This window comes from Protomyctophum parallelum (assembly GCF_964188405.1).
Source record: "Protomyctophum parallelum genome assembly, chromosome: 5".
NCBI classification, from domain to species: Eukaryota; Metazoa; Chordata; class Actinopteri; order Myctophiformes; family Myctophidae; genus Protomyctophum; species Protomyctophum parallelum.
This window is the reverse complement of record NC_139702.1, coordinates 18215998-18241722: the sequence shown is the minus strand read 5'-3', so window position 1 is coordinate 18241722 and position 25725 is coordinate 18215998. Positions and strand designations below refer to the sequence as shown.

At 44.3% G+C, this 25725-nt stretch overlaps 2 protein-coding genes across 3 annotated transcripts in view; one reads left to right on the top strand and one right to left on the bottom strand.

Annotated features, from left to right (window-relative positions):
• Nucleotides 1-19050, top strand: part of LOC310858707 (zeta-sarcoglycan-like) — a gene marked incomplete at its 5' end in the record, with an annotated part of 557496 nt that extends 538446 nt beyond the window's left edge. For both annotated transcript variants that reach the window (XM_083764948.1, XM_083764949.1), the window contains one exon: nt 18459-19050. In XM_083764948.1, the coding sequence (XP_083621074.1) occupies nt 18459-18665 (207 nt within the window). In that variant the 3' untranslated portion in view covers nt 18666-19050. The remainder of the gene's footprint in view (nt 1-18458) is intronic.
• LOC310859144 (disintegrin and metalloproteinase domain-containing protein 17-like) lies at nt 1274-16614 on the bottom strand (the record flags this gene model as incomplete). The annotated part of the gene is made up of 3 exons (XM_083765545.1): nt 1274-3388; nt 11705-11768; nt 16598-16614. 3 exons carry the CDS (start codon nt 16612-16614, stop codon nt 1274-1276), a joined length of 2196 nt encoding a protein of 731 aa, XP_083621671.1.
• Nucleotides 19051-25725: the final 6675 nt, after the last annotated feature.

The window sequence follows — 25725 nt, the reverse complement described above, 5'->3', positions numbered from 1 at the left end:
TCACCCGGTCTCTTCCGTCGTGACAGCTGTTCCGCCATTCGATGTTTATGCAGAAAAACATCAAATCTGTGCCTGTTTTGCTGGGACCAAATGACCACAAATGACCATATTTCTTACGTCATCATTTAGAGCTAGTCATACGTATACTATATACATAATCAGTAAAAATAAAATAGCAAATTGTGCCTGATCTGCTGGGACCAGAGTACGTGGTGTGTATGTGTATGACTAGCTCTTAATGATGACGTAAGAAATATGGTCATTTGTGGTCATTTGGTCCCAGCAAACCAGGCACAGATTTGCTGTTTTCTTGCATAAACATCAAATGGCGGAACAGCTGTCACGGTTTTTGGCGCAAAGTAACCACAGTATACCGCTAATCAACTTACAACTACACACTTTATACAGTATAGAGTATAGAGTATATATGTATACGTATATAGTATATGCCTATACTATATATATACTATATATATTTCTTACGTCATCATTTAGAGCTAGTCATACGTATACTATATACATAATCAGTAAAAATAAAATAGCAAATTGTGCCTGATCTGCTGGGATCAGAGTACGTGGTGTGTATATGTGTGACTAGCTCTTAATGATGACGTAAGAAATATGGTCATTTGTGGTCATTTGGTCCCAGCAAACCAGGCACAGATTTGCTGTTTTCTTGCATAAACATCAAATGGCGGGACAGTATCCTTCACAGAGATACTGAGATTTGACAGTTTACAGCGGTCGAAAGGACTTGCGCGCTCTGCTTGCGCACTAGTTGGCCATTTATGGCCTACTAGTGTGCAACAAGCAAGTATGCACTCGACAGAGTGCAGTTCTAGTTACCTCTAAGACTAAGTCATCCTAAAGCCAGATAAATTCACAAAAATCACACTTGTGTGAAGTGAGCGGTGCCTTTCATCACAATGATGACGTCTGATGATGTCAACAACATGATGTCACAGACATTCTGTACTCGAGCAGGCAGACAGAGAGACTGACAGACAGACAAACAGACATACTCTCAAAAATGTATATAGTATATGTAAACCTTTATCTACCATTGTATTGGGTGTCAAGTAATAGCACATTGTATGTATTTTCTACTTCAATGTGTACTTATAAACAAAAGGCCTTGAATGCATTCTCGTCTCGTCTTTACTGTCGATGCACTCCTGTCTCTTGAGGCGCCATCGGTTCGGCTCGGTCAGATCCACATACTGTATGAGGATTTCTTACCAAATGAGCGGTCCTGATGTGCACTGGTACCGACTCAGAGCTGCTGGGTTTCTGTCAGGTTCTTGGAGGTTAGATGTTGGGATATAAAGTCTTCATTATTATAGGTAGTGTCTTCATACTGCTGGTCAAGGCGTTTGTCCACACAGTGAACCAGGATGCTGAGGGGAATCCAGAAGACCAGGGACAAAAACACAACTGAGCCCACTATGTTATCAGCCAAGAACTTCCGGAATGTGTTTATATCCAGCTTGTCGATGAAATCCCACAGCATCTCTGTTATATCCTGCACCTGCTTCATGCACTTTCCACCCCCATCACAGAAGCCGACAGCGCAGGGTTTGCCCTTGCGCAGGAAGAGGAATTTGCCATCATTTGGTTGAATCAAGGGAGTGCACATACCGTCTTTGCTCCTGCAACACAGTTTACAAGAGTCCTCAATCTTGTTGCATGAGCAGGACTTGAGGTTCTGTGTGGCCTCACAAAATGGGTTGCATTCTCCTCCACGACACAGTCCGTTGTCAACACAGAGAACACCATCGGCGGCATTTTCAGGAGGCGGACACTCGCTGCTGGCGCCTGTGCATTTGGATATGCCCTTACAAGTAGCATTGATAGGTTCCTGACACCTCTTCCCTGCCAACTTAAAATTGCACTTCTCACAGCAAAGACTATTCTTGTCACTGCACTGTTTGCCAGATACTAACTTGCAGTTGGTTGTACAGCATTCATCGTTGAGGTCCTGCCCTGGGTCACATTCCTCACCCTCCTCAACCCGCGAGTTCCCACAGATCTTACTGTTCCTTTCCTGGAAGCATTCCTGGTGCTGAACCCATTGCAGCACCTTCCCTATTGACCTCTTACTGCAAGGAGAGAAGTGCTTATTGTTGATCTTGTCTCCTCTCACAGCGAAGGGGTACATGACAAACCTGCCACCGTCGTCGTCATTAGGGGCACACTCAACATTGTCTGGGTCATCGTGCAGCGCCCCAAAGTTGTGGCCCAATTCATGGGTGATCACCAGGTCAACTGCCTTTGTTAAAAGGGCTCCCCCATGACTTGTGGTGGTGGTCAAGCCCGTGTTAAAGTAAATCCTCTTTGGCATATTATTGTCGGAATGGTCGGTTGGTCTGGCGCAGACTCCACTCACGCTTTGGCCTGTGGGAGATGCCACATAGGCCAGGCCCAGGATTCCCCCCTCGAAGTCCTGATGGGTGAGCAGATGAGCCAGGCACATGTCGGAAGCAATGTCTTCAGTGAATTGCGACAGAAGAGCCCTGGAGTTCCAGAAGTCCTTTCCTATCACTGGGCTGTTCTTCATGTTATAGTGGACCCAGCCTGTTTCACCGCCTGGGGGAGGACTGGTAGGCTCTGTGTGGATGACGATGTGTCCGACCTGGACTCCATAGCCTTTGAATTGGTCATTCCAGGTGGTACTCCTGAATATGCCATCCACCCGTTCAAACAACTCAATCATATAGTTGAGAGTGATACTCTTTTCTCCGCGGCCTGTGTGTTGGAAGAATCTGTAGTCAGCCACCAGCAGAAGGGGACAGGTGTTCTTCTGAATGTGTGTTTGTGGTTTCTGTCTGTACATCCGTGTCTTGTTCTCCCCCGCGTGTCTGTCTCCGTTCCCCCTGGCAGCATCTTCTGTGTGGATATCGACACAAACACGGGAAGATGGCAGTGCGTTCTTGATGTCCTCGGAGCGATAGACCAGCAAGCGGCCGTCGGGGCTGGACTCTGTGAACCTCCACAGAGGCTCTACATTGTACTCGGCTTCCTCCGTTTGGATGTGAGCAGAGAACTCCTCACCATCTATGTGTGCTTGCACACGTGACCGCTCTTCTCCTACAACATGTCCAACGAAGTGGTTCTGTAGGCTGCCTTCGTAGCTCTCCTCTCTCCCGTCTTTGTCGACAAAAACAGCCTTAAAGTTGTCAGTGAACAGGTCCATTAGGTTAGTGGTCAGATAAAGTGTGAAATGTCTCTGCAGGGCTGTGAAGCTGACCAGGTGGGACTGGGTACTAACACCACCCATGCTCTTCCTTACGGAGTGTAGCTGAATTCCAGATGTGGGCAGAACATCAAAATCTGAGAGTATAGCGTTAAGAGCCTGGGTTTCTTTCAGATTCTCCTCCGTAATGCTGGACTGTATAGCACATTGGACCCAACAAAGAGCCAGAAAGGCAATAAGCCATAAATACTTCACTACAGACATGATAATAACGGATGAAACTTGGCTGCGGAACAGGGTTTCTGTGGATGGTATTTACAGTGTTTCCGGCTAAGGAAACACTGTAATCTATCCAGGCACAAGAGAACCAAAACACAGCATAAAACAACGACCTTCAATGGTTCATTAAATGGCACGGCTTATAGCCATTGCTATAACTGGTTCTGTTGACAGACAAAGGCTGTCAAAGTACCATGATTGATATCTAGAGGAGATATAGCCCAGCTGGGGAAATTAAATGGTTACGACATTGTTTTCTGCTCACAAATGGAGATATCTGATGCCTGTGCAAATCAACATTGTTTGGCAACAGCTACATCACGGTGCCACACGTGCCTGGATTATGCCCAAATATGGAGTTCGGTCAACGAGGAAGAGAGACAGACAGAGACACAGAGAAACATAGAGAGTCAGTTGAGTCTGTCAGGGGTAAAGTGTAAAAATAGGGCATTCATTTATGAAAATTAATGAAATGTTGGAGAGACAGACAGACAGACAGACAGACAGACAGACAGACAGACAGGGTATAAATACAAATATTGATAGACTAACAACAGTAACAGTAACAGCAGATGTATCTATCCGTGCATGCGTGCCCTTCTGAAGTTCCATTCACACACACTGTCGTAGTAGCAGTGACTCCAGGCACCCCAGGCTATAAAATAGCAAAGTATTTTTTTATGGTATAAACTCTTTTATGGTTGCGGTACTAACTGACGTAATGTCTGAAAAGCCCTGTACTTCACAGCCACTTCATTTTTACGAGCGTTCGTTTTGGTCCAGGTAACATCGTTGCATTCAGCTGGGGAGGAAATAGGGAACAAGCCAGGCTTGTTACCAGAAGGCAGCGGAGGACAGCGCCAGTGCCAGAGGCAAAGTATAGATAGATGCTCCTGGTAAACATTACTCACAATGACAAGGGGAAGCTCTCTGTCAAATCTGTGCTTGAGCTATATGGAGTACTTCCTTTTAAAAAAAACATTAAAATGTCCAAAATATTTTACAAAAATTGTCAAACAATATCAATATTGTAGTGAGTATCAACAATATCCTAAGATGTATTACTCTTTCTTTCTTTCTTTCTTTGCTATTTAGTGTACGACCACATTTATTGGACTTTATAGTTTATGACCAGCTATAATCAAGTTTTTACATATCTCCTGTGCCTAATGTGTCTCCCTCCGGCCCACATAACATAATTATCTACTATCTATCTACCCGCAAAATAATCCCCTATCAGTCAATCCTGACTGCTTTCTGGACTAAGCAAAAACATTATTTTAAATCGAATTAAATTAAATCGACGCAGAAAATGAAGAGCTTATCCAAATGGCTTTTCCTATTCAAGCGTTCTCATACAAGCTGCCTCCTGTGAGCGCTGACACCGTCAAATGAACCGAGGGCAGAAAGAGGGGAGGATGAGATGAGAGCAAGGGGGAGGGCAGGGCTGGAAGGGGGGGGGGCAGAAAATAGATGTTTCTGTCGATTCTGCAAGGGGAAAATAAAAGGCACGCGGGACAGCAAAGGCTTAAAGCCAAATCAATGTTGTCAGCAGCTGGCACTTAAGGAGGGGGGCCATTAAAGTTTAAAAAGTTTGGAAAGCAATGCTGGAATTAAGGCCAAATGGGTTAGAGGGAGAGGAGCGAGGCCTTCCATTAGAATCACAGCCAACAAGAGCTGACAGATCCTCTCAGGATTCCTAGCTCTCCTGCTGCTCTCTCTCTCTCTCTCTCTCTCTCTCTCTCTCTCTCTCTCTCTTTCTCTCTCTCTCCCCCTCTCTCTCTCTTTCACATTCATTAACTCCTTTCTCATTGATTCATTGTTCCTCTTTCTCTTCTTGGTCTTCCATTTTCTCTCTTTCTCTCCCTCATTTGTTTGTTCATTCTGAACCTCTCGCAACCTCTCAGTCCTGCACTCTCATTCTCTCATTCTCCCCATCCTCCCTCCCTCTTTCTCTGCATTCACTGTTACAGACAGTTGAACAACAGCATGACGAGTCAGAAGAACGGGGTGTAAAGTGTGTGTGTGTGTGTGTGTGTGTGTGTGTGTGTGTGTGTGTGTGTGTGTGTGTGTGTGTGTGTGTGTGTGTGTGTGTGTGTGTGTGTGTGTGTGTGTGTGTGTGTGTGTGTGTGTGTGTGTATGGCACTAGAGTAAAGGTTATTGCTACACTTCTATACTTTGGATCACACAGCAACATGGACTAGATTTGTACGCCAAGTCTTCTTTCAAGTTGTAATTCCATGACCAACAGTTTATCTGTAATTTCCACTCAAAGACTTGCAGTGTGGCAGCTTGAAATGGAGCACATACTTAACTGTATGAATGATGGTTGGATTACTGTAAACAACAACAGCAAAAAGCTCTCCAGCGAGTAGCGTTCCCTCATCTGTCTGCAGCTGCTGTCGGAATCCAGTTGAGGAATATACAGCTCCTGCTCAAAAACAATTTAATATCATGCAAAAGTAAATTTTCTTCCGTAATATAATTCAAAAAGTGAAACGTTCATATATCCTTGATTAATTGCAAATGTTCACCACCAATCTCTGTGGTTGTGGGCAGTAGGCCAACCAGACATCCCTGGCCCATATCAGTCGTGAGAAAAGTACTCAAATGTTTAATTAAGTAAAAGTATCAATACTGCAATGTAGATGTACTCTGTTACAAGTATTGTATTAAAAATGTACTCTAGTAAATGTATACAAAAGTATCAGCATCAAAATGTACTTATACCAAAAGTAGAATATACTCATTATGCAGAATATCCCGTTTCAAGTTTCAAATGTATACAAATATTTTGAAAATAGCAGATCTACAAGCTCACAGCATTGTGAGCTTGTAGATATGCTATTTTGAAATTACTCAAATTCACATAGGGCTGAAGTGGTTAATGTATATGTTTTGTAATGATAATCAAAATCTACAAAGTTTTCAAATCACTTTAATGGAGGAAAAGTACAATATTTGATGTAGTTGAGTAGAAGTAGAAGTAAGTAAGTAAGTATTGGAATTTGGAAATACTCAAGTAAAGTACAATACTTCCAAATTGCACTTAAGTACAGTACTTAAGTAAATGTTCTTAGTTACTTTACAGTACACCACTGATACTATTGGACAATGGCCGCTACACCATTGCTGCCAACCGTACAGACAGATAGCACTGTCCCTAAAAGAGATCTGTTTCTCATGACAAAATGACAAATGACATTAGTGCTGGCATGATTCAGAGTGATCTAGTGCAGTCATTCTTCAACAGTCAGATCCTGGGATGCCCAGCTACAGTTAATCAGTAGTCAACCCACCCAGATCCTGGGATGCCCAGCTGCAGTTAATCAGTAGTCAACCCACCCAGATCCTGGGATGCCCAGCTGCAGTTAATCAGTAGTCAACCCACCCAGATCCTGCAGACATGGATCACTGCTAGTTTAACATTCAACCAAGATGCTCATCGGTTTTCAACTAAAGTGGTTGGAGCCCAAACTCTATTATTGCTACTCTACCAGATAGTTCCTTGTCTCGTTTATTTGTTAGTCTTTAATTAGACAGATGATGAAACGGAACCCGTTCGTATAGCCTCTAGCCTCCTGTTGAAGCAGCGAGGTAATGAATTTTGGGTCCCAGAGAGGAAAAAAAGGAAAATAAATCTATTGAGTTTTGGGATACTTAAACTGCAGAACACACAGATGAAAATGAACGTGTATAACTGCAAAGCTAAGGTGACAAGCCAGCGTTTGCTAGCACTGCTATAATCCATAATATGCCATCTAATGTCCTCCTATCTGTCACAGACTAAACTGTGTTTTCCTGCTGGGGTTTCCCAGGAAGAGTTTGGGGGCCAGAGTCATGCATCATTATCAACGCCCTCTGCTCCACCAGGGAGCAGAGACAGTGCCAAATGAGAGGAAATGGAGTCGACGCAGCCGACAGCGGGGACAGATATGAAGGAATCAGTGTGAGCTTAAATGTTTGTGAAGGAGCCCCTCACTCAATCTCTTGGCTGACGGAGCAATGGAAATATAGAATAATATCATAATAAACATGTTACTGTTATTATACTGTAGTACATTGCAACACATAGCATAGTAGTGATGCTGCACAATGATTTTGTATTGTATCTATCTAGTATCTACTGTAGTAAAAACAATGTGTTCTGTAATGTTGACGTATCATTTATTTAGTTACACACCTCATGAGCAGGCTAACGCAGGTTCTCATTTGATCTCCAAGCTCAAACCGTACACAGCGCACGTGTTGTGTAGATGTTCGGGAATATGGGTGGTTAAAAGTGGCTGAATGCAAAGTAAATATGTAAATAAAAGTATGAATAATATAATTTAAATATTTGCATGTTAAAACATGCTAATAGAGGTTATATGCGTGACATCATACTGTAAACCTGTATATACAGGTCACCAGCTCTATATGCATCTGTAGTGGGCAGCAGGGTTGGAAACAGTTTATAACTATAGGACATTAATGAAGTTAGGTTAGCCTCACGCGTCGACATGTTGTTGAGGTTTGATGGAGGCACCCAGGGGTGTTATGGGTCCAGTTACCTGCATGGGGACTAGTGCTGTGGGTCTGTGGGCTCCTGTTGATTTACCTGCAGGTGAAGGCAGGGGGCTGTGTGTGAATTACAATGCTGGTGGGAGGTAAATATGCTGCTGGAAGAACAGATGCTGTGGTGGCCTGACACACATGTGCGCAGTACACACACACACACACACACACACACACACAGAGGGCTCCCAGTGCCTCAGCACAGCTGTCTCTTCCGTTCCCTATTGTTATCCATTTTCTGCTTAAAACTTTACTCTCTGTGCATGTGCATGCACATGCACATCATGTATAATGCAGTAGGCCTACATGTGCACAGGTATAATCTAAATTGACCGCATAAAGTATATAGGTGGCATGAGTCTGTCATCAGAACACTGAGCCTTGCTCAGCGGCCAGGTGACAGGCCATGCCGTTAGGCTGGCACCTACACCTTCTTTTGTTGCTCTTCCTTAACCTATACTGACTGTGTAAATTATATATACTAGTCCTTACCCGTTGTGAGATATTTGCCCCCCCTTGTAGCCGTGAAGGGTACTGCGCCTGGGTGCGTTTGTAATTGACTAATAAATAAATTAATAATCATTAATGTGTCAAATCGAAAAGGGCTTCGTTACGCCCTCCATATGCATATGGTCAATGCCTGTGTGAAAAGTGGGAGTGATTGGTGCAGGCAGTAAGGAGTTACGGCACTGTTTCTGACAGACACACACACACACGGACACACACTCAGACATTGTTAGAATTATTATGATGATAAGGTGTGTGAGCATAGCAGCCTGCTATGCTCACACACCTTATATATAATAATTACGTGTTAATTTACGTTATGTGTAAGACCCACTCAAGAAAACCCTTTACCTATACACTCATATCAAGAGGATTGAATGGATCTCCACTCATGATTCAGAGAGAGATAGAGAGAGAGAGAGAGAGAGAGAGAGAGAGAGAGAGAGAGGGTCTGCCAACCTGCAGATGGATATTTATTATTTCTGTTCATTACAAACACATTTAATGATCCCCAAATGCCATGAACGTTAATTACTGTAACTGTTAGGTGACTGCCAAGCATTGCCAAAAGTCTGCTATATAGCCGACTCAGCGACATTTGAGTTGCGTAACAATTGGGATGGAATCGAGAACCATCGTGTGTGTGTGTGTGTGTGTGTGTGTGTGTGTGTGTGTGTGTGTGTGTGTGTGTCATTTAGCTCACTGTGAGTCCTGACTCCCACGCCTGTCCATTCTACAAGCCTAATGGTCTGTGTAACACAAGCACACAGCGTCACAAAGGCACTGTTGTGTGTGCATGTGTGCTTGCGTGCATGCGTGCGTGCGAGCGAGCGAACGGTTGTATGGTGGGAGTGTTTATCCCGCCCAAACAATTTTCCTCTCCTCTGCCTCCATCTATCTTTTTTTCTATCTGCTAAAATATTCTAGGTTCACACTCTCCTTTGTTCCTTCTTTCTTTCCTTCATCGTTTGCCTTCCTCTCCTCCCCTCCTTTGCAGATGCTGGAAAGGTCCTGCATGTCCTGCTCTCTCTCTCTCTCTCTCTCTCTCTCTCTCTCTCTCTCTCTCTCTCTCTCTCTCTCTCTCTCTCTCTCCCTCTCTACTCCACTCTAGCTCTACCAAAGGAAATCATCCATGAAAAATGTTTTGACTGTCTATAATTGCTGCATCTCTTGTGTCTGTGAGACACTTTCTCTGTAAGCAGACCTGTGGGAGACCATCTCTCCCTCCCTCCCTCTCTCTCTCTCTCTCTCTCTCTCTCTCTCTCTCTCTCTCTCTCTCTCTCTCTCTCTCTATCTTTCTTGCACGCTCGCACAAAACCATGTGTGTGTGTGTGTGTGTGTGTGTGTGTGTGTGTATCCCTGTGGTGCCTATACACACTCCCCCACACATGTGGTCTAACATGGGAGAAGCCTAATTCTTACAGACACATTAATTTAGGATGGACGTGAGCTCTAATCCTCCCCATGAACTGCCCACAAATGACCTCCACTCCCTTAACCTACCCCTTGTCTGTCTGTCTGTCTGTCTGTCTGTCTGTCTGTCTGTCTGTCTGTCTGTCTGTCTGTCTGTCTGTCTGTCTGTCTGTCTGTCTGTCTGTCTGTCTGTCCGTCCGTCCGTCCGTCCGTCCGTCCGTCCGTCCGTCCGTCCGTCCGTCCGTCCGTCCGTCCGTCCGTCCGTCCGTCCGTCCGTCCGTCCGTCCGTCCGTCCGTCCGTCCGTCCGTCCGTCCGTCCGTCCGTCCGTCCGTCCGTCCGTCCGTCCGTCCGTCCGTCCGTCCGTCCGTCCGTCCGTCCGTCCGTCCGTCCGTCCGTCCGTCCGTCCGTCCGTCCGTCCGTCCGTCCGTCCGTCCGTCCGTCCGTCCGTCCGTCCGTCCGTCCGTCCGTCCGTCCGTCCGTCCGTCCGTCCCTCCGTCCGTCCGTCCGTCCGTCCGTCCGTCCGTCCGTCCCTCCGTCCGTCCGTCCGTCCGTCCCTCCGTCCGTCCGTCCCTCCGTCCCTCCCTCCGTCCCTCCGTCCGTCCGTCCGTCCCTCCGTCCCTCCCTCCGTCCCTCCGTCCGTCCGTCCGTCCCTCCCTCCCTCCCTCCCTCCGTCCGTCCGTCCGTCCGTCCCTCCCTCCCTCCCTCCGTCCGTCCGTCCGTCCGTCCGTCCCTCCCTCCCTCCCTCCCTCCGTCCGTCCGTCCGTCCCTCCCTCCCTCCCTCCCTCCCTCCCTCCCTCCCTCCCTCCATGCCCTCTTCTCATTTTACTACGCAGTATGGATTCACACTGTCAACTCATCAAATTACTTTGATGCTCAGTCAGTAAACTTTTGGGTCCGATGCTTACTATACTGTGGTTGACTCGCTTTAACGTATCCATGTTGACGTTGGAGGATCGTAACCCTGAGTCCACAGAAGTTCTCACCCTTGGCCCTCACACAGCTAACACCTGTCTCAGGCGTGCCTCCCAACATGCCGCACTGAGACTGGAAGGTCGGGGTTCCATCCTCGGTAGGCTCACACCAAAGACTATAAAAATGGGACCCAATGCCTCCCTGCTTGGCACTCAGCATCAAGGGTTGGATTGGGGGTAAGTGCCTGTGACATACTGTACTGGCGTCATGTCCAGGGGGTATCATTGTACATCAAACTGCCTCACGCTACAGAAACAGGAGATGCAGGCTCCTGCCTTATGGGCCTCATGGCTCGGCAAGGCTTATTTACTTACATACAATCTCACAAGAACTCGCAAGCTTATAAATTAGCTATTTTCTAGCTAGACAGAATATGTCTGTCTGTCCCTTCGTCTGCATTCTCTCTGTCTGTCCGTCTGTCCTACGTTGAGTAACTGTTCTCCACTCCCTGTCTCAATGCTGTTTCTAGAATTCCACTCTCGAAAATCTCTCTCTCTCTCTCTCTCTCTCTCTCTCTCTCTCTCTCTCTCTCTCTCTCTCTCTCTCTCTCTCTCTCTCTCTCCTCCTGACTCTGTCCTGTTCAACATCCCCTGTTTCCGGATGAGATACAGTAAAGTAATTTTCTCTGTATTATCACACATCTCTGCATACTCACACAAGCACGCCGTACTTTCGAACAACCTCTCTCTATCCCTTCTTATCGCCGTGCCCAGGTGCATTGTGGTTCTTAGTTGCCATGGCGAGGAGGAGGCTGTTAGAAATCGGATGTGGTCTTAGAGTACGTGGCCAAGCGTGACAGAATCCTTCTGCTCGGCGATGCTGAGCTGAGCCTTGCCAGCTTTTTTACTGAGGACGGGAGATGAGAGGACCACACCTGGGACCTGTTAATACCTCAACCGTGATATTTCGTCTTTGTCGGGTGGACACCTTGTATGTCCAAAAAAACCTTACTTTTCAGGAAATGGAACGGAAATCTTCAGAAATAGTGAAAATAGACGATCTACGATGCGACTGTGAGCTCGACATGCTTGACATGCTTGCGCGATGAAGTGCATTAAGTGACAAATAAAACATAAGAAGTTGAAATATAGAGATACAAGGTTTTCTCTTACCTTTTCTTGTGGCGGGCTATGGGAGGAAAGTTATGGGCTATTCAGTTTAAAAGGTTATCATTGATGGTGTTTCACATTCAAAACCATTATGGCCAGACAGGCTAATGTAGTTAGCATTATGGCTGGCTTACACCCATTTGTCTCAACTTCTGTACGATGTGAATAGGCTGGCATTATTAGTCTGAATGTCCTTTTGTGTCTGAGACATAAAACAAGTTATGACTCAGAACATGTGGTTCTCAAAGTGAGGTCCGGTGACCACCAGGGGTCCTTAATTCAGGGGAGTTCCAGGGGATTCCCTGTTAATGAGAAACAATTGAGCCCTATTTTTCAGCTATTAGAAAATGGCATTGTGTACAAGATCACAATGCGTAGCATTGCAACACGCGGTGAGCTTGTAGATGAGCTATCTTCAAATATGTTTTTTTACATGTTGACAAAACGTGGCGTGGCGTGTCCACTGTATTTAAATCGGCCACATTACATCGTCATTTAGTGTTCTACAAACATTAAAGTCAATCGACTTGGCTGCCACATAACGTAATCTTCAAAAGCCATACATTGGAGGGGCCCGAATATGGAAATCATAATTTAACCGTCAGTGAAATGAGCGGTTGGCTGCTCACATCCCTAGGCCAGTAGTCTTCCTTCATGCATCATCAATGGAAGTTGATTAGATATAATATTTTAGAACCACTGTTCAATAGTTGGGGAGTCCCTCAGGTGAACATTTAATAGTACGTTTCTTGATTGGGTTATTTCACAAATTGTGTGCGGTCAATAATAATTGTCTCCACCAGGCCGAAGGCATGGGCAGAGAGTGTGTGTGTGTGTGTGTGTGTGTGTGTGTGTGTGTGTGTGTGTGTGTGTGTGTGTGTGTGTGTGTGTGTGTGTGTGTGTGTGTGTGTGTGTATTTAGTTTGGCGGTGTGGCTTTGTGCTTGTGAAATCTCAGATTACCTGTGCACCGCGACACAGCTCTGATATCAACAAGCCCCAGAGCAAGGCACAAGATGAAGACATAACATGAACAACATAACTTTCAATGCATGCCATATACCACATAGATACATAATTATATCACATGATCGTACAAATATATCACATTATAATCCCAGAATCCCAGAGAGGGGAGAGATAATTAGACGTAACCTCCTGCCTTCCATGTCCTAATGAACTATGGCTGCACTGGATGTTCATAAAGGTCTACTATCTCCTCTCAATTTGTTCCAACCCAACTTGGGAAACTTTGTGACAGCTGCTGAAGGTCGAGGTACCAACAACCTATAGACAAAATTGATGATTCTGAATCCCTTGCAAGTATTTGTTTTGCATGAAAAACACCCCTTAATTGGGCTAAACACTTTTCCAAATGTGATGACGGCTATATGGCATGTTGTCAAACTTGCCTGCATACAGGTTGTTATTAGTACCCCAACTTTCAGCAGCTGTCACAACGTTTCCTAAGGGAGTTGAATTGGAACACATTTGGAGGTGATAGTAAACACCTTTATGAACACATTTGTGAAGAAAGCTTTTGATAAGCATTTATTTTGCAGATTTGTCACAAATTTGGCTAACATTACCTAACTAGGGGATATGTTGGGGGGCTTTATTTCTTTACTAATGTTCAGAGCTTCCGAGGTACAGTCTGTTAGGAAGAAGCTTAAGCGTCTGTCTCAAGAGACTGACTGTATAAAAACCCTCCTCAGCGTCTCAGGGCTGCTTGGCACAGCTTTCCCTCAGCGTTTCATCCAGGAGGTATACTGTACTGTAGGTGTGGCCATCTGGGAACTGGAAGTTCTCCGGTTCAATCCTTTGCTCCTCCAGGCTTCGTGCCGAAGTGTCCCTTAGCAGGACACTTAACTGCTCCCCGGGTCATCACCACTCCTAATCATTTTGGTTGTGTGTGTGTGTGTGTGTGTGTGTGTGTGTGTGTGTGTGTGTGTGTGTGTGTGTGTGTGTGTGTGTGTGTGTGTGTGTGTGCGTGTGCGTGTGAGCGAGTGCATGTATACAGTACACGCACATAGGGAGTTCTGCCCTGTCAGCCAACTGTGATGTCATTAGTTCCACTAATTGCCTCTTCACTGTCTGAGGCCTGACTCCATACACCTCTCTCTCATCCTGTCTTTAGCTACTCCATCGCTCCTTGAACCTCCCTCTTTTCCCCTCTCTCTATCGCTGTCTGTCTGTCTCTGTATCTATATAGGTGGAAACCTGCATGTGTGTACCAATGAGTGTGAGCTTTAAGATCTGCTTTGGCACAACACATTATGTATGACAAAGTAAGGCAGTAATTTGCAGAGAAAATAACAAAAAAGTTGAAATATGCAGATACAAGGTTTCTGCCCAACAGTGAGTGAGGATATCTCAACTAGCTCATCTTGTTTATTCTCTTTCTGTACTCATCTAGTTGACGTCCTCTTGTTCACTTCTGTATCTGTGAAATTGATTAAATAATGTTTCTGTAGTCTGTCTTGAGCATCTCGCCTTGATGAGACGTGTGTGTGTGTGTGTGTGTGTGTGTGTGTGTGTGTGTGTGTGTGTGTGTGTGTGTGTGTGTGTGTGTGTGTGTGTGTGTGTGTGTGTGTGTGTGTGTGTGTGTGCACACCTATAGAGCTTTTCACCATCGTAAAGAATGATTGAATGAATACATGCGTAAGTAAATAAATAAATAAATCACGTTAGAAAGTGGTCAATAGACAGAGAGGCCTAATTAGTTCCCAGTTGATGTGCGGTCTGTTTTATTTAGAGACAGGAGAGAAGAAAGGCAACATGAAACACTGACTGCATGCCGCTCCCTCTGTATCTTTTTCACTCTCACTTGTCTACAAATCGCTCACACTCTCTCTTTTGTCCCGTTTTCTCACACTCACTCTCTCAGTACTCTCTCATGTCTATCACATATCTCTATCTCATGTTGCTAACTCATTGTCTCCACCAGGCCGAAGGCATGTGGGGAGAGTATGTTTTGCACTCCGTCCGTCCGTGTGTCCGTGTGTCCGTGTGTCCGTGTGTCCGTGAACAGCTAATCTCGGACACCGTTAACCCGGTCGATGCCATATTTTGCACCCACACTCCCTGGATGCCAACCATGAACCTCTGCCCCAAACTTTCCAGAACGGCCTGTTATAGCGCCACCAGGAGGCCGCTTTGTGCAAAACAAGTTTTTGCACAGTACACCTACAGATTTTGTCCAAACATCACGCAAATTGGTACACAGTCTCTCTACAGCCATTCAACGAAACGGGTCTTTCAGATTTATCAGACTCCATCCTGATTGGTTAAGATTGGCTTCCAAAGTTCACAGGAGTGCTCAGTTTCAAACAAAATGCTGCAAATCATGAACACATCGCGTGATTTCCGTGAAATTGTGCACCCACATTCCCACTAGGCCGAGGACGAAATGCCACATGAACAATTTCAACTCAGCCTCAAGGTGGCGCTATAACTGGCCGAAAAGTGTTTTTACCACTAACTGCACGGATCTGTGGATAACCTGGTGGAGACCTGTGCCCGGAAGGGCACTTTTTCTAGTTTCTTATATACATTTCTATCCCACAATTTTGGAACCCATTTTTCCAAATTGCCTAAACTGTAATCCTACTCGCCACTCAACAGGGGGAGTTACATCTCCATCGGGTAAGAGCAGGTGTGGAAAATGGGTTTTGATCCAGTAAAGGATCTTTCAATCTGACAGCAGGGGTCACCAATATGTCCATACACGGACACATGTGTGTGTGTGGCAAAGGTTACCCCTGTAACTCTGAGTGTTCAAATGGAACCAAATGGACCCAGCGGGTCCATTTGAACACTCTCAGAGTTACAGACCTGTTATTCAGGGCTATATATTTGTGTTTCTGGTGATATTATTGTCCACTCATTTTGTATGTCCGTGGCAAAAAACAATATGTTGACAAAAATGTCCACCACAAGCCAACATGGATATGGCGATGACCTCTGACCGACAGGCACCCCCAGGGCATGATGGGAAACTGTCCAGCAGCAACCTGCTGATCCACCCTGCAGACCGGGTTGATCAATACTAAGTCCAGTCAGATTCCAGCCGCAGTGGAAATCATTTGAGAAAATCCTCCTTGCATGTTCTCTGTGACATTGTTGTGATGCAAACTCACGGCATAACTACTGTAACTAACATGCAGTGATCTCCAAAGATGATTTGTACCTCTTGTATCACCAATTCACCATTTGAACAATTCTCCCAGAATATTGCTGTTATTTTGTTAAGTGGAAAAGTTCAAAAGATTACAAATGAATGTATAAATGGAAGCAAATGTGCACCTTCAGGTTAAATTAAGACTCCAAATTAAGACTCCACCCCTCTGCCCAGTGCCCACACACAGACACACACACAGGGCACGCACGCACGCATGCACTCTTACACTCTCCATCTCAAATATCTACAGATTTCTCTCTCTCTTCATCAAAGTAATCGTGGATCCTGGTCTAAAATAGAAATCCCCCTCTCCATCTTCCTAGATCTTTCCAGTTGTCAAGACCCTGGCCGAGACGAGACGGAAACATCCGCCCAAGGCGCTGCCCACCTTGTCTCCCTCTCCATATTCCTCCCTCCCCCCTCTCTCTCTCTCTCTCTCTCTCTCTCTCTCTCTCTCTCTCTCTCTCTCTCTCTCTCTCTCTCTCTCTATCTGTCTCTCTCTCCCTTACTCATTCTTACTCAATTTAGCTTTTCTTTTCTAGATATAACTCTCTTTTTCTTACAGATCAATCCATCTGCTTTGAATCCACCTGCGGCTGTGGACCACTCAATTCAATTCAAAGGAGCTTTATTGGCATGAGAAAACATACGTTTACATTGCCAAAGCAATAGTGGAACAAAACAATCAAGATAAAACAATATAATAAACATGTAAACAAACACTTTGAGTAATACTATCTTGTGAGACTATAAAATATTGTGCATTTTCTCTAAGAGATAGTTATACATCCATATACCATACCATACCATACCATCTTTATTTCTATAGCACATTTAAATAACAACAAGTTGTACCAAAGTGCTTTACAATAAAATAATAAAAATCACAACTTCATTTAAAAAACAAACAACACACAGTACACAGTGTCACTTTCAACATCAAAAGCTCATACTATGCTTGGAAAAGCCAATGAATAAAAATACGTCTTGAGGCGTGATTTAAACACCTGAAGTGTGGGGGCTTGTCTTATGTGCAGAGGCAGCTCATTCCAGAGCTTGGGAGCTGCTAACTGCAAACGCCCGGTTCCCTCTGAGCTTCAGCCTTGATTTAGGCACCACCAGGAGAAGCTGGTCAGAGGACCTGAGGGTCCTTGTGGGAACATAAGGTTTGAGCAGTTCAGAGAGATAAATGGCTGCTAAACCATTTAAACATTTAAAAACAAAAAGCTAAACTTTGAAATCAATCCTGTATCGCACAGGAAGCCAATGGAGGGAGGCTAGTACAGGACTAATGTGGTCTCGCTTACGTGTACCTGTAAGCAACCGTGCGGCGGCATTCTGGACTAACTGTAAGCGAGAGATGGAGGCCTGGTTGACTCCAATATACAGGGCATTACAGTAGTCGAGGAGGGATGTCATAAAGGCATGGATCACAGTTTTGAACACAGGGCGGGAAAGACAAGATTTAATCTTTGCCAGCCTTCTAAGCTGGAAGAAGCTCTTTCTGACTGTTTCATTTACCTGTTTGTCCATTTTTAGATCAGAGTCTATTTTAACACCTAGATTGGTGGCAGTTGGCTTTAAGAAAGGCTCAAGGGGACCTAAGTCACCGGGAGGAAACACATTGTTGCTTGGCCCAAACACCATAACTTCGTCCTGCCGTCGTTAAAGTTTAAAACGACGTATACACATATTGATGGTATGGGCATCTAAAAACACATCACACATATAGGAGACGTTTTATACTTTTGAAAGTTGTCAGCAGTATTTCAATGTTTTAAACATGTTATAAACATTTGGTGTTTTTCAAACTCTCCTTGGGTGATTGTAATCCGTGGGAAGCATTTATGTCTCTGATGTCTTGGTACAGTGGACAGACGGTTAAGGAAGTGTAGCTCAGTCTCTACCTCGTTTTGTGTGCAGTGGGTGCATATAGTCTGTCTTCTTGTGGGAGCCAGGTCTGTCTATGGGGGAATTTCTCAATCGTAAGACTGTGTTCACTGAGTCTATAAGGTTTGTAATCCATTTTGGAATTATATTCCATTGGTAGTTTTGGACTGGAAACAGTTGGTGAGCTCCTCTCTCTCTCTCTCTCTCTCTCTCAGCCTAAATCCTTCCCATTCACTCTCTCTTTGCTCCTTTTTCCCCTTTCTTTTCATTCATTCTGGTGTCTCTCTTGTGTGTCTGCGCTAATCTCCTATTGAAAGCCTTTTGTTTACACCGCTAAACATCTCTCTTTCTCTTTACAGATCTTTTTAGATGCCCATACCATCAGGCTGGGCAACATTCCCCATGGCAGTGCAGTGGACCCCCTGGAGGGGGCGCCAGCGGGCACCACCTACACCAAACAGACTGTGTACGAGTTGTGCGCCTGTGCCAACGGCAAGCTCTACCTGTCCCCGGCGGAGAAGGGCTCCACCTGCCAAACCACCAGTAACTTCTGCCTCTGGAGCTGAGAATGGGGCGGGAGGGGAACGCACAGGACGGACGGACCGGATCAGAGTTTGAAGTTAACACTAGTTGACTGGATGGAATCACCATGGACCAATAGCTTTGACGGGGAAAGCCAACGCTGACCACCAGGTCAAATCAACATGGACCGTCGCCAGCTCTGTCGCTAGCTGGGACCACCAATGCATAGAATCCGTGGTTAACCCGCTGGCGTTGATGCTAAGACTAGCCAGTAGACGTGGATGGACATGAGCTGCGGGCTGGCTTGGCGCAACGCCGCAGTCAGCTCCAAAGGCCGCACCACAAGGCCGTGGGACTCTGCCGTCGCATTTGTCGCTGCCATGACAGTTTGGCCAAAGTAACCTGTATTATATTTGGGGTTGCTTGACAGTGGCCAAGACTCCCTGTTAACGGAAGGAAGTCATTGTTTGTTCAACGTGTGTTTGAAATCCACAAAACTAAAATAAAAAAACTAAAACACATACTCTGACTGCTTTAGACTTACCTAAGGTGGGCTAAAGGCTAGCCTTGCGGTGAGCTAGTGTAACAGACACGGATGTGGATTAGCCTAGCGGGAAGCTATGGCTGGCTAACAGACCGATCAATACCAGAAAGGCCTTCCCCCTCTTCTTCTAGTCCCTAGGTCCCGACCTTCGACCCTTTGGCTACTGAACGTTGACCCCTCAACGTCACTCTGCACCTGAATGTGACCCTGCTTCCTTAAACATGTGCCGTCCGCTACAAATGGAACAAGAGTATCTGCCGTTTTCCTTTTTTTGCTTTCATAACTGAATTTTTTCTTCCATCTTTAGTTTGATCTTGTAGCTCTATTATGTAGCGTTCTGCTCTGCTTCTCACAGTTGGCCTTGCTTTGGTCTTGTGTCCTTTTGTCTTGTCATACTGTCATTTCGCTCCCATTTGCTCAGATATTCTTACGTTTCAGTCGGGGGGCATGTGTTAGTCCGACGTCCCGTTAGTCTCACTATGTGGCCGGTTAAGACTCACCTGCAGTTAGGGTTAGGGCTTGGCGTAGGGTTAGAAGTGTCGGATTATTGGTACGTCTCAGACTAAGGGTGTGGCTCCACTGAGTGTGTTGTGTTGCATTGCGTTTGGACGGTGTCAAAAAATGCACGGGGGCGAATGGGTGACGCCGTCCAAATGCAACCGTCAGCAGTGGAGCACCCTTCATCATTAATTAAAAAGGGAACATTCCCTGCGTTGACGCTGGCGGACTGTGGAGCTTCGGCGTAACGATACACACCCGCTTGCCCCATCACCTTTGTTTCCATTCTGTCGTAAAAACATCTGCCAGGTCCGCTCTCCATCACATCTGTTCCAGAATTTCTCGTTGCAATCTGTCACTCCATCTCTCTCGTGTTTACGATCTTCAGACTATCCTTTCCTGCAATGTTATTTTACAGCTTTCCGTTCTATCTTTGTCACTTTAATTATTTTATTTTCTGTTCTTGACATTTTTGGTGACCTTTCCCCTCTTACTCTCTCTTTTCTCTTACTCAGAGTCCTCTCTCTCTCTCTCTCTCTCTCTCTCTCTCTCCCTACACATCGCCATCAACCCATCCTGCAAGGTCTCTCCTTTTCTGCCAATTATCTGCATCTTTCATCAACCTGTCCTTCCCTTTATATCTCTCCTTATATCAACATACACCCTTCAGCCTTCTCCCCATGACCTTCTTGCTGTCCGTTGTTTTATCCTCTCCAGAGTTATTATAGTTATGAAATATTAATTTGTTTTAGAGTGCATTTTTTTGGCTCTTGTTACTTTTTAACACACAATTCTCTTTTGTTTTAGAGTTTAATTATTGGATTACATTTTATAGCACTTTTCTAAGCACTCAAAGAGCCATTCATTCATACATTGGGCAGTGACGTGGCGAACAGTCGACCCCATAGTGTCCTCACGGCAAGCTAGCACCTACCAAATCATTGGAGGCAATGCGGGGTTCATTGTCCGTACCCAAGGAAAGGACACTTCGACATGTGGACAGGAGGAGCCGAGTTTCAAACTGCCGACCCTCAGATCATTAGACGGCCTGCTCTACCTCCTGAGCCACAGCCACCCCAATTAGTATCTCCGCACTGGCCTGGGAACGCCTCAGGATCTATACTCTAATGTGGACCAGGAGAGGGAAGTCTGGGGGATTCTCTGCTCTGTTAGCTCTGTGGCCCAACTCCAGCTAAAGAGGTAGAAGATGGATGGATGAGTGCATAGTTTCGCAATGTTTTTTAGTTTTTTATAGTAGTCTTTAATTTATTTTCAACGTTAGCTTTAGGTTTTAGTTTGAGATTACAAAACATGACTTCTCTTTTTTAGTTTTAGTAACTCACTCATTCTTGAGATGAGGGACAAAAGTGGAAAAAACATGTCCCACACATAAGAGCCTTATTTATGTTAAAAATAAATTAATTCATAAAAATAAAAGCACTTGCAAAGTTAAATGTAATACAGTTGTGTATTATTATGCCATTAATTTAATTATAGTTGTTTTCATATGCCATCTGAATTAGTTAAAAGCAGGCACTGTACCCAAAAATGCCTGTATTTAGTCTGTCCCCAGCAAGTGGTCACAATTTCAAACTGCTAAAAAAGTGTCTAATACTGTCACAATCACATAAATATACATACTAAATTAAAGTAGATTGTCAACAACATAGCAAACAATATACACAGTTAATTTTAATTTATATTTTCCATTAGATATCTCATATCAAATGTGTGTCCCACGTCTCCCGTCAACTCCGTCAGGTTTTTTAAAAGTCTTAAATTAATCAGAAGATATTGTCGACAGATTTAGCCTGAAGACTCCTTTTCCAAGTCCCGTTTATATTTGTTGCAACAGTGGAGCACCTGGTCTGACAAGCATTCAATTGTTTGATATTTTAAACAAACAATGTTGATATGAATGAGGTCACAGCTTTTACATGTCAACTCCGTCAGGACATTATAATGATCTTTGTTAAGAATTCCAAAATAATGTTTATTATTTTAGTTTAGGGTTAGGTTTAGCTAACAAATGAAGCAAAAACAAAATGGCTACATTGTACTACAGAGGGTTAAGATGAAAACAAATGACATTTTGTCAACTCCGTCAGACGTCAACTCCGCCAGGTTTTGTGTCTGACGGAGTTGACATGTATCTGACGGAGTTGACAAAAGTGTTCCTAAAACAATAAAATTATAGTTTTTGAATAATGGGACGTATTCTAATTTGGCACACAGTTAGAGCATGCCTTAAGGAACATTTTGGCTATAGGGCCATCACAGATTTGTCTCGTGGTGACCATGGCAGCCATTTTCCAAAATTGCCGCCACCTGATGTTATTTTACAATAACTCAAGTTCTACACCACCTAGGATCTTGATTCTGGTGACTAAGACTACATTTTCAAGGATGAGGGATACAGTGGTACAATTTAGATTTTCCCTGTGACCATGGCAGCCATTGTTTTTCAAAATGGCCGCCACCTGCTGTTATTTTACAATAACTCAAGTTCTACACCATCTAGGATCTTGATTCTGGTGACTAATCATAAATTTTCAAGGATGTGGGATACATTGGTACTATTTAGATTTGTCCTGTGACCATGGCAGCCATTGTTTTTCAAAATGGCCGCCATCTGCTGTTATTTTACAATAACTCAAGTTTTAGACCACCTAGGATCTTGATTCTGGCGACTAATAATACATTTTAAAAGATGAGGAATACAGTGCTACTATTTAGATTTGTCCTGTGACCATGGCAGCCATTGTTTTTCAAAATGACCACCAACCTGCTGTTATTTTACCATAACTCAAGTTTTAGACCACCAAGGATCTTGATTCTGGTGACTAATCATTACATTTTCAAGGATGAACTTTCTCTGGGAGGGGTCAGGGCTTATTTCAGGTGCAGGTTGAGTTGCTACTGACAGGACATTAAAAGGAGGTGGGCTTTCTGGCCTTTGACTTGTCCCTTTCAGGTACAGACACACAGTTTGACTTCACTGGCCACTGCAGTGTGGCGTTGTATCTTGGTGGCCTCCTGCCAGTGTTTCTCCATCCTTCTCATGAGCTCTGTGTTCTGGGGCTCTGTTATAGTCAACTTACATTGTCTTGGCTGGAGATTGCTTTCCTGCAGGGTCCAGCCCAGTCTTGTGCAGATGGCTTCTGGCCCACCTGAAGGCCCCAACCTCACTTGTTCGGTTGGTGTGATTAGGTGGGGTGGTCTTCCCCAATCAGGATGAATGGTTTGACCCTTTCAAACGGCAGTCTGGCCAAGTGTCTGTATTTAGTTGTGAGGCTAGATACAGGATACGATTGCTCACCCAGCCCCAGGTGACTTGAGGTGAAGGCTCCTTTGATTTGGTAACATTGCTTTGGTTGACATGCTGTGGACACAGAACGACACTGATGCCTTCAGTGTCTGCACATCCTGCCTGATAGTCCTGAAGGCAGATCTTCTGTCTTCAGTCTTTCGCTCACTGTTCACTGCTCACTGTTCACCTCAAGCAGGTCTTCAAGGTGTTTGCCTTTGCACAGGCTATATGGCTAGGACTCGTGCTTCAACCACTCAGAGAACTCCAACATGGTGTTGGTTGCTCCTGGGCATTGTGCGGCAGAATTCAGCTCTCATCTCTGGTGGCAGCTTGTTGAGGAGTCGTGCAACATGTGAGCCGCATCTAAGTTCTGTGTCTCCCTCTGGGCCTAGGGTAGACACTTGCTATTTTCCGTAACACTAATTGGTGGGGCTGTCCAAACTTGTTGTTTAGGTGTCAATCGGGTCTCTGTTGGTGAAGTCGGGTCTAGGTGGTCTAGAAGATGAGTTAGTCAGGGGATATTAATACAATCTGGTAATAAATTCCTTATCAAGAATTTCCTTCACCAATGTGTTTGGAAGGGTGTCTACTAACATATCCCACATTGCTTTATATTCAACCACCCTAGGGGAACTTTTGACAGCTGCTGAAAGTTGGGGTACCATCAACAACCTATATAAGGCAAAATGTTCATTATGCCATGTGACATGTCAAACTAGGGAGTTTTCATGATTCTGAATGCATTCCAAGCATTAGCTATGCACGAAGAACACTCCTTGGGCTGAAAACGGCCATAGCCGTCATCACAAAAAGAGGTCAGCACATTTGGGCAAGTGGATATATGGCCGAATTTAGCCCAAGGGGTTTGACTCCTAGTTTGGCCATAGACTCCCTAGTTTGGCCATAGCCACTTGGTATGGTACCCAACTTTCAGCAGCTGTCAAAAATGCCCCTAGGGTACGTGGTTCAATAGAAACCAATGTGGGATATGTTAGTAGAAACCTTTACAAACACACTGGTGAAATAATTCTTGGTAAGAAATGTATTCACAGATTTGACATTATTCTGATAATATAACCTGACTAAATTGGTAAAGTAATAGCAGGTCCACCATTTTTGAAAATGGCTGCCATTGTCACAGGATAAATCTAAATAGTACAACTGTATTCCTCCTCCTTGAAAATGTAGGATTAGTCACCAGAATCAAGATCCTAGGTGGTGTAGAACTTGAGTTATTGGGAAATAACAGAAAGTTGGCGGCCATTTTGAAAAATGTCTACCATGGTCACAGGACAAATCTAAATAGTAACAATGTATCCCACATCCTTGAAAATGTATGATTAGTCACCAGAATCAAGATCCTAGGTGGTGTAGAACTTGAATTATTGTAAAATAACAGCAGGTGGCGGCCATTTTGAAAATGGCTGCCATGGTCACAGGGCCAATATAAATAGTACCACTGTATTCCTCATCCTTGAAAATGTGGGATTAGTCACCAGAATCAAGATCCTAGGTGGTCTAGAACCTAAATCAGTTAAACTTGTCAACTCCGTCAGATGTTCGTCAACTCCGTCAGACGTTCGTCCCCTGATGTTTTTGTTAATTTCCAAAGAAATAGAAAATTCGATGTTACATCTTTTGTGCTTATGTATTGAAACACCAACTGAAATGATACGTAATGATGATACTTATTATTTTTACATGGTTTTCATGTTATAATATTGAAAATAAAGGTTGAAATGACGGATTTGAGAAATTGGATATTTCATAATAGTGTGATATTGGAACAAAACAATATTAAAATAATTGTATTACTTAACTTGATTACTGAAAGCCATTATAAGATAACTGAGGACTTTATATTATTGTTGAAATTATCAAATTAAATTAAAAGGGATTTTAGTGTGTCTGACGGAGTTGACATGAATCAGGTATTAAGTGCATAAATGTCCCATTTTAGAAAGAAATGTTATGTGAAAAACCTGTTCCTTCTCAAGATTGGTAGTTGAGACCTGTGTCTACAAATACATCTATTTGATTTGAATGTATCTTAAAAAGTCTAGTTTGAAAAAGGTTTTGTCCCTTATCTCAAGAATGGGTGATCTATAATAGCCCTGGTCATTCCATCCTCTGCTTCAGAGTTCCCATGCCATCCTTTACTTTCTCAACCTCACCTACTCTGTCCCTCATGTCCTCCTGTCTTCTCCTCCTCTCCTGCCATTCCAAGCAAAGACGAAACATCAGGAATACCCCGAACAAGCAAGGCGTGTGAAAATCAAAAGCCCTCTTCTTCCAAATAAAGAAATCCCATAAAAACAGAGCAAAAAAACTGATCTATCAAAAATAATCAAATTTAATATTATTATTATTATTATTTAAACGAAAAGTCAATATTTTTTGGGTTGTTTTCTGTTTCTGTCCGTCTCAGACGCCACCGTGGATGGGACATCACAGGGCATTGTACAGCAAGCAGGACGGAAGAGAAGGGACATGGATGGAGTCCATTGATAGTCAGGCCCTGCAGTCGTACATTATTAAATACAACTTTTTTTGTTTTACAAGTTACAGTATACACAGGTGCCTTTGCTGCTGTTGGTAAAAGCACATCATGCCTGATTTACACTTTGTTGCGCATCATGTTGCGTGCCGGAAATAGCAGATCTACGAGCTTGTAGATCTGCTATTTCCGACGCTGGCACGCAACTGGGTCTAAATCACGCATCACGGTCTGAACGCTATAGAACCGCCCTCA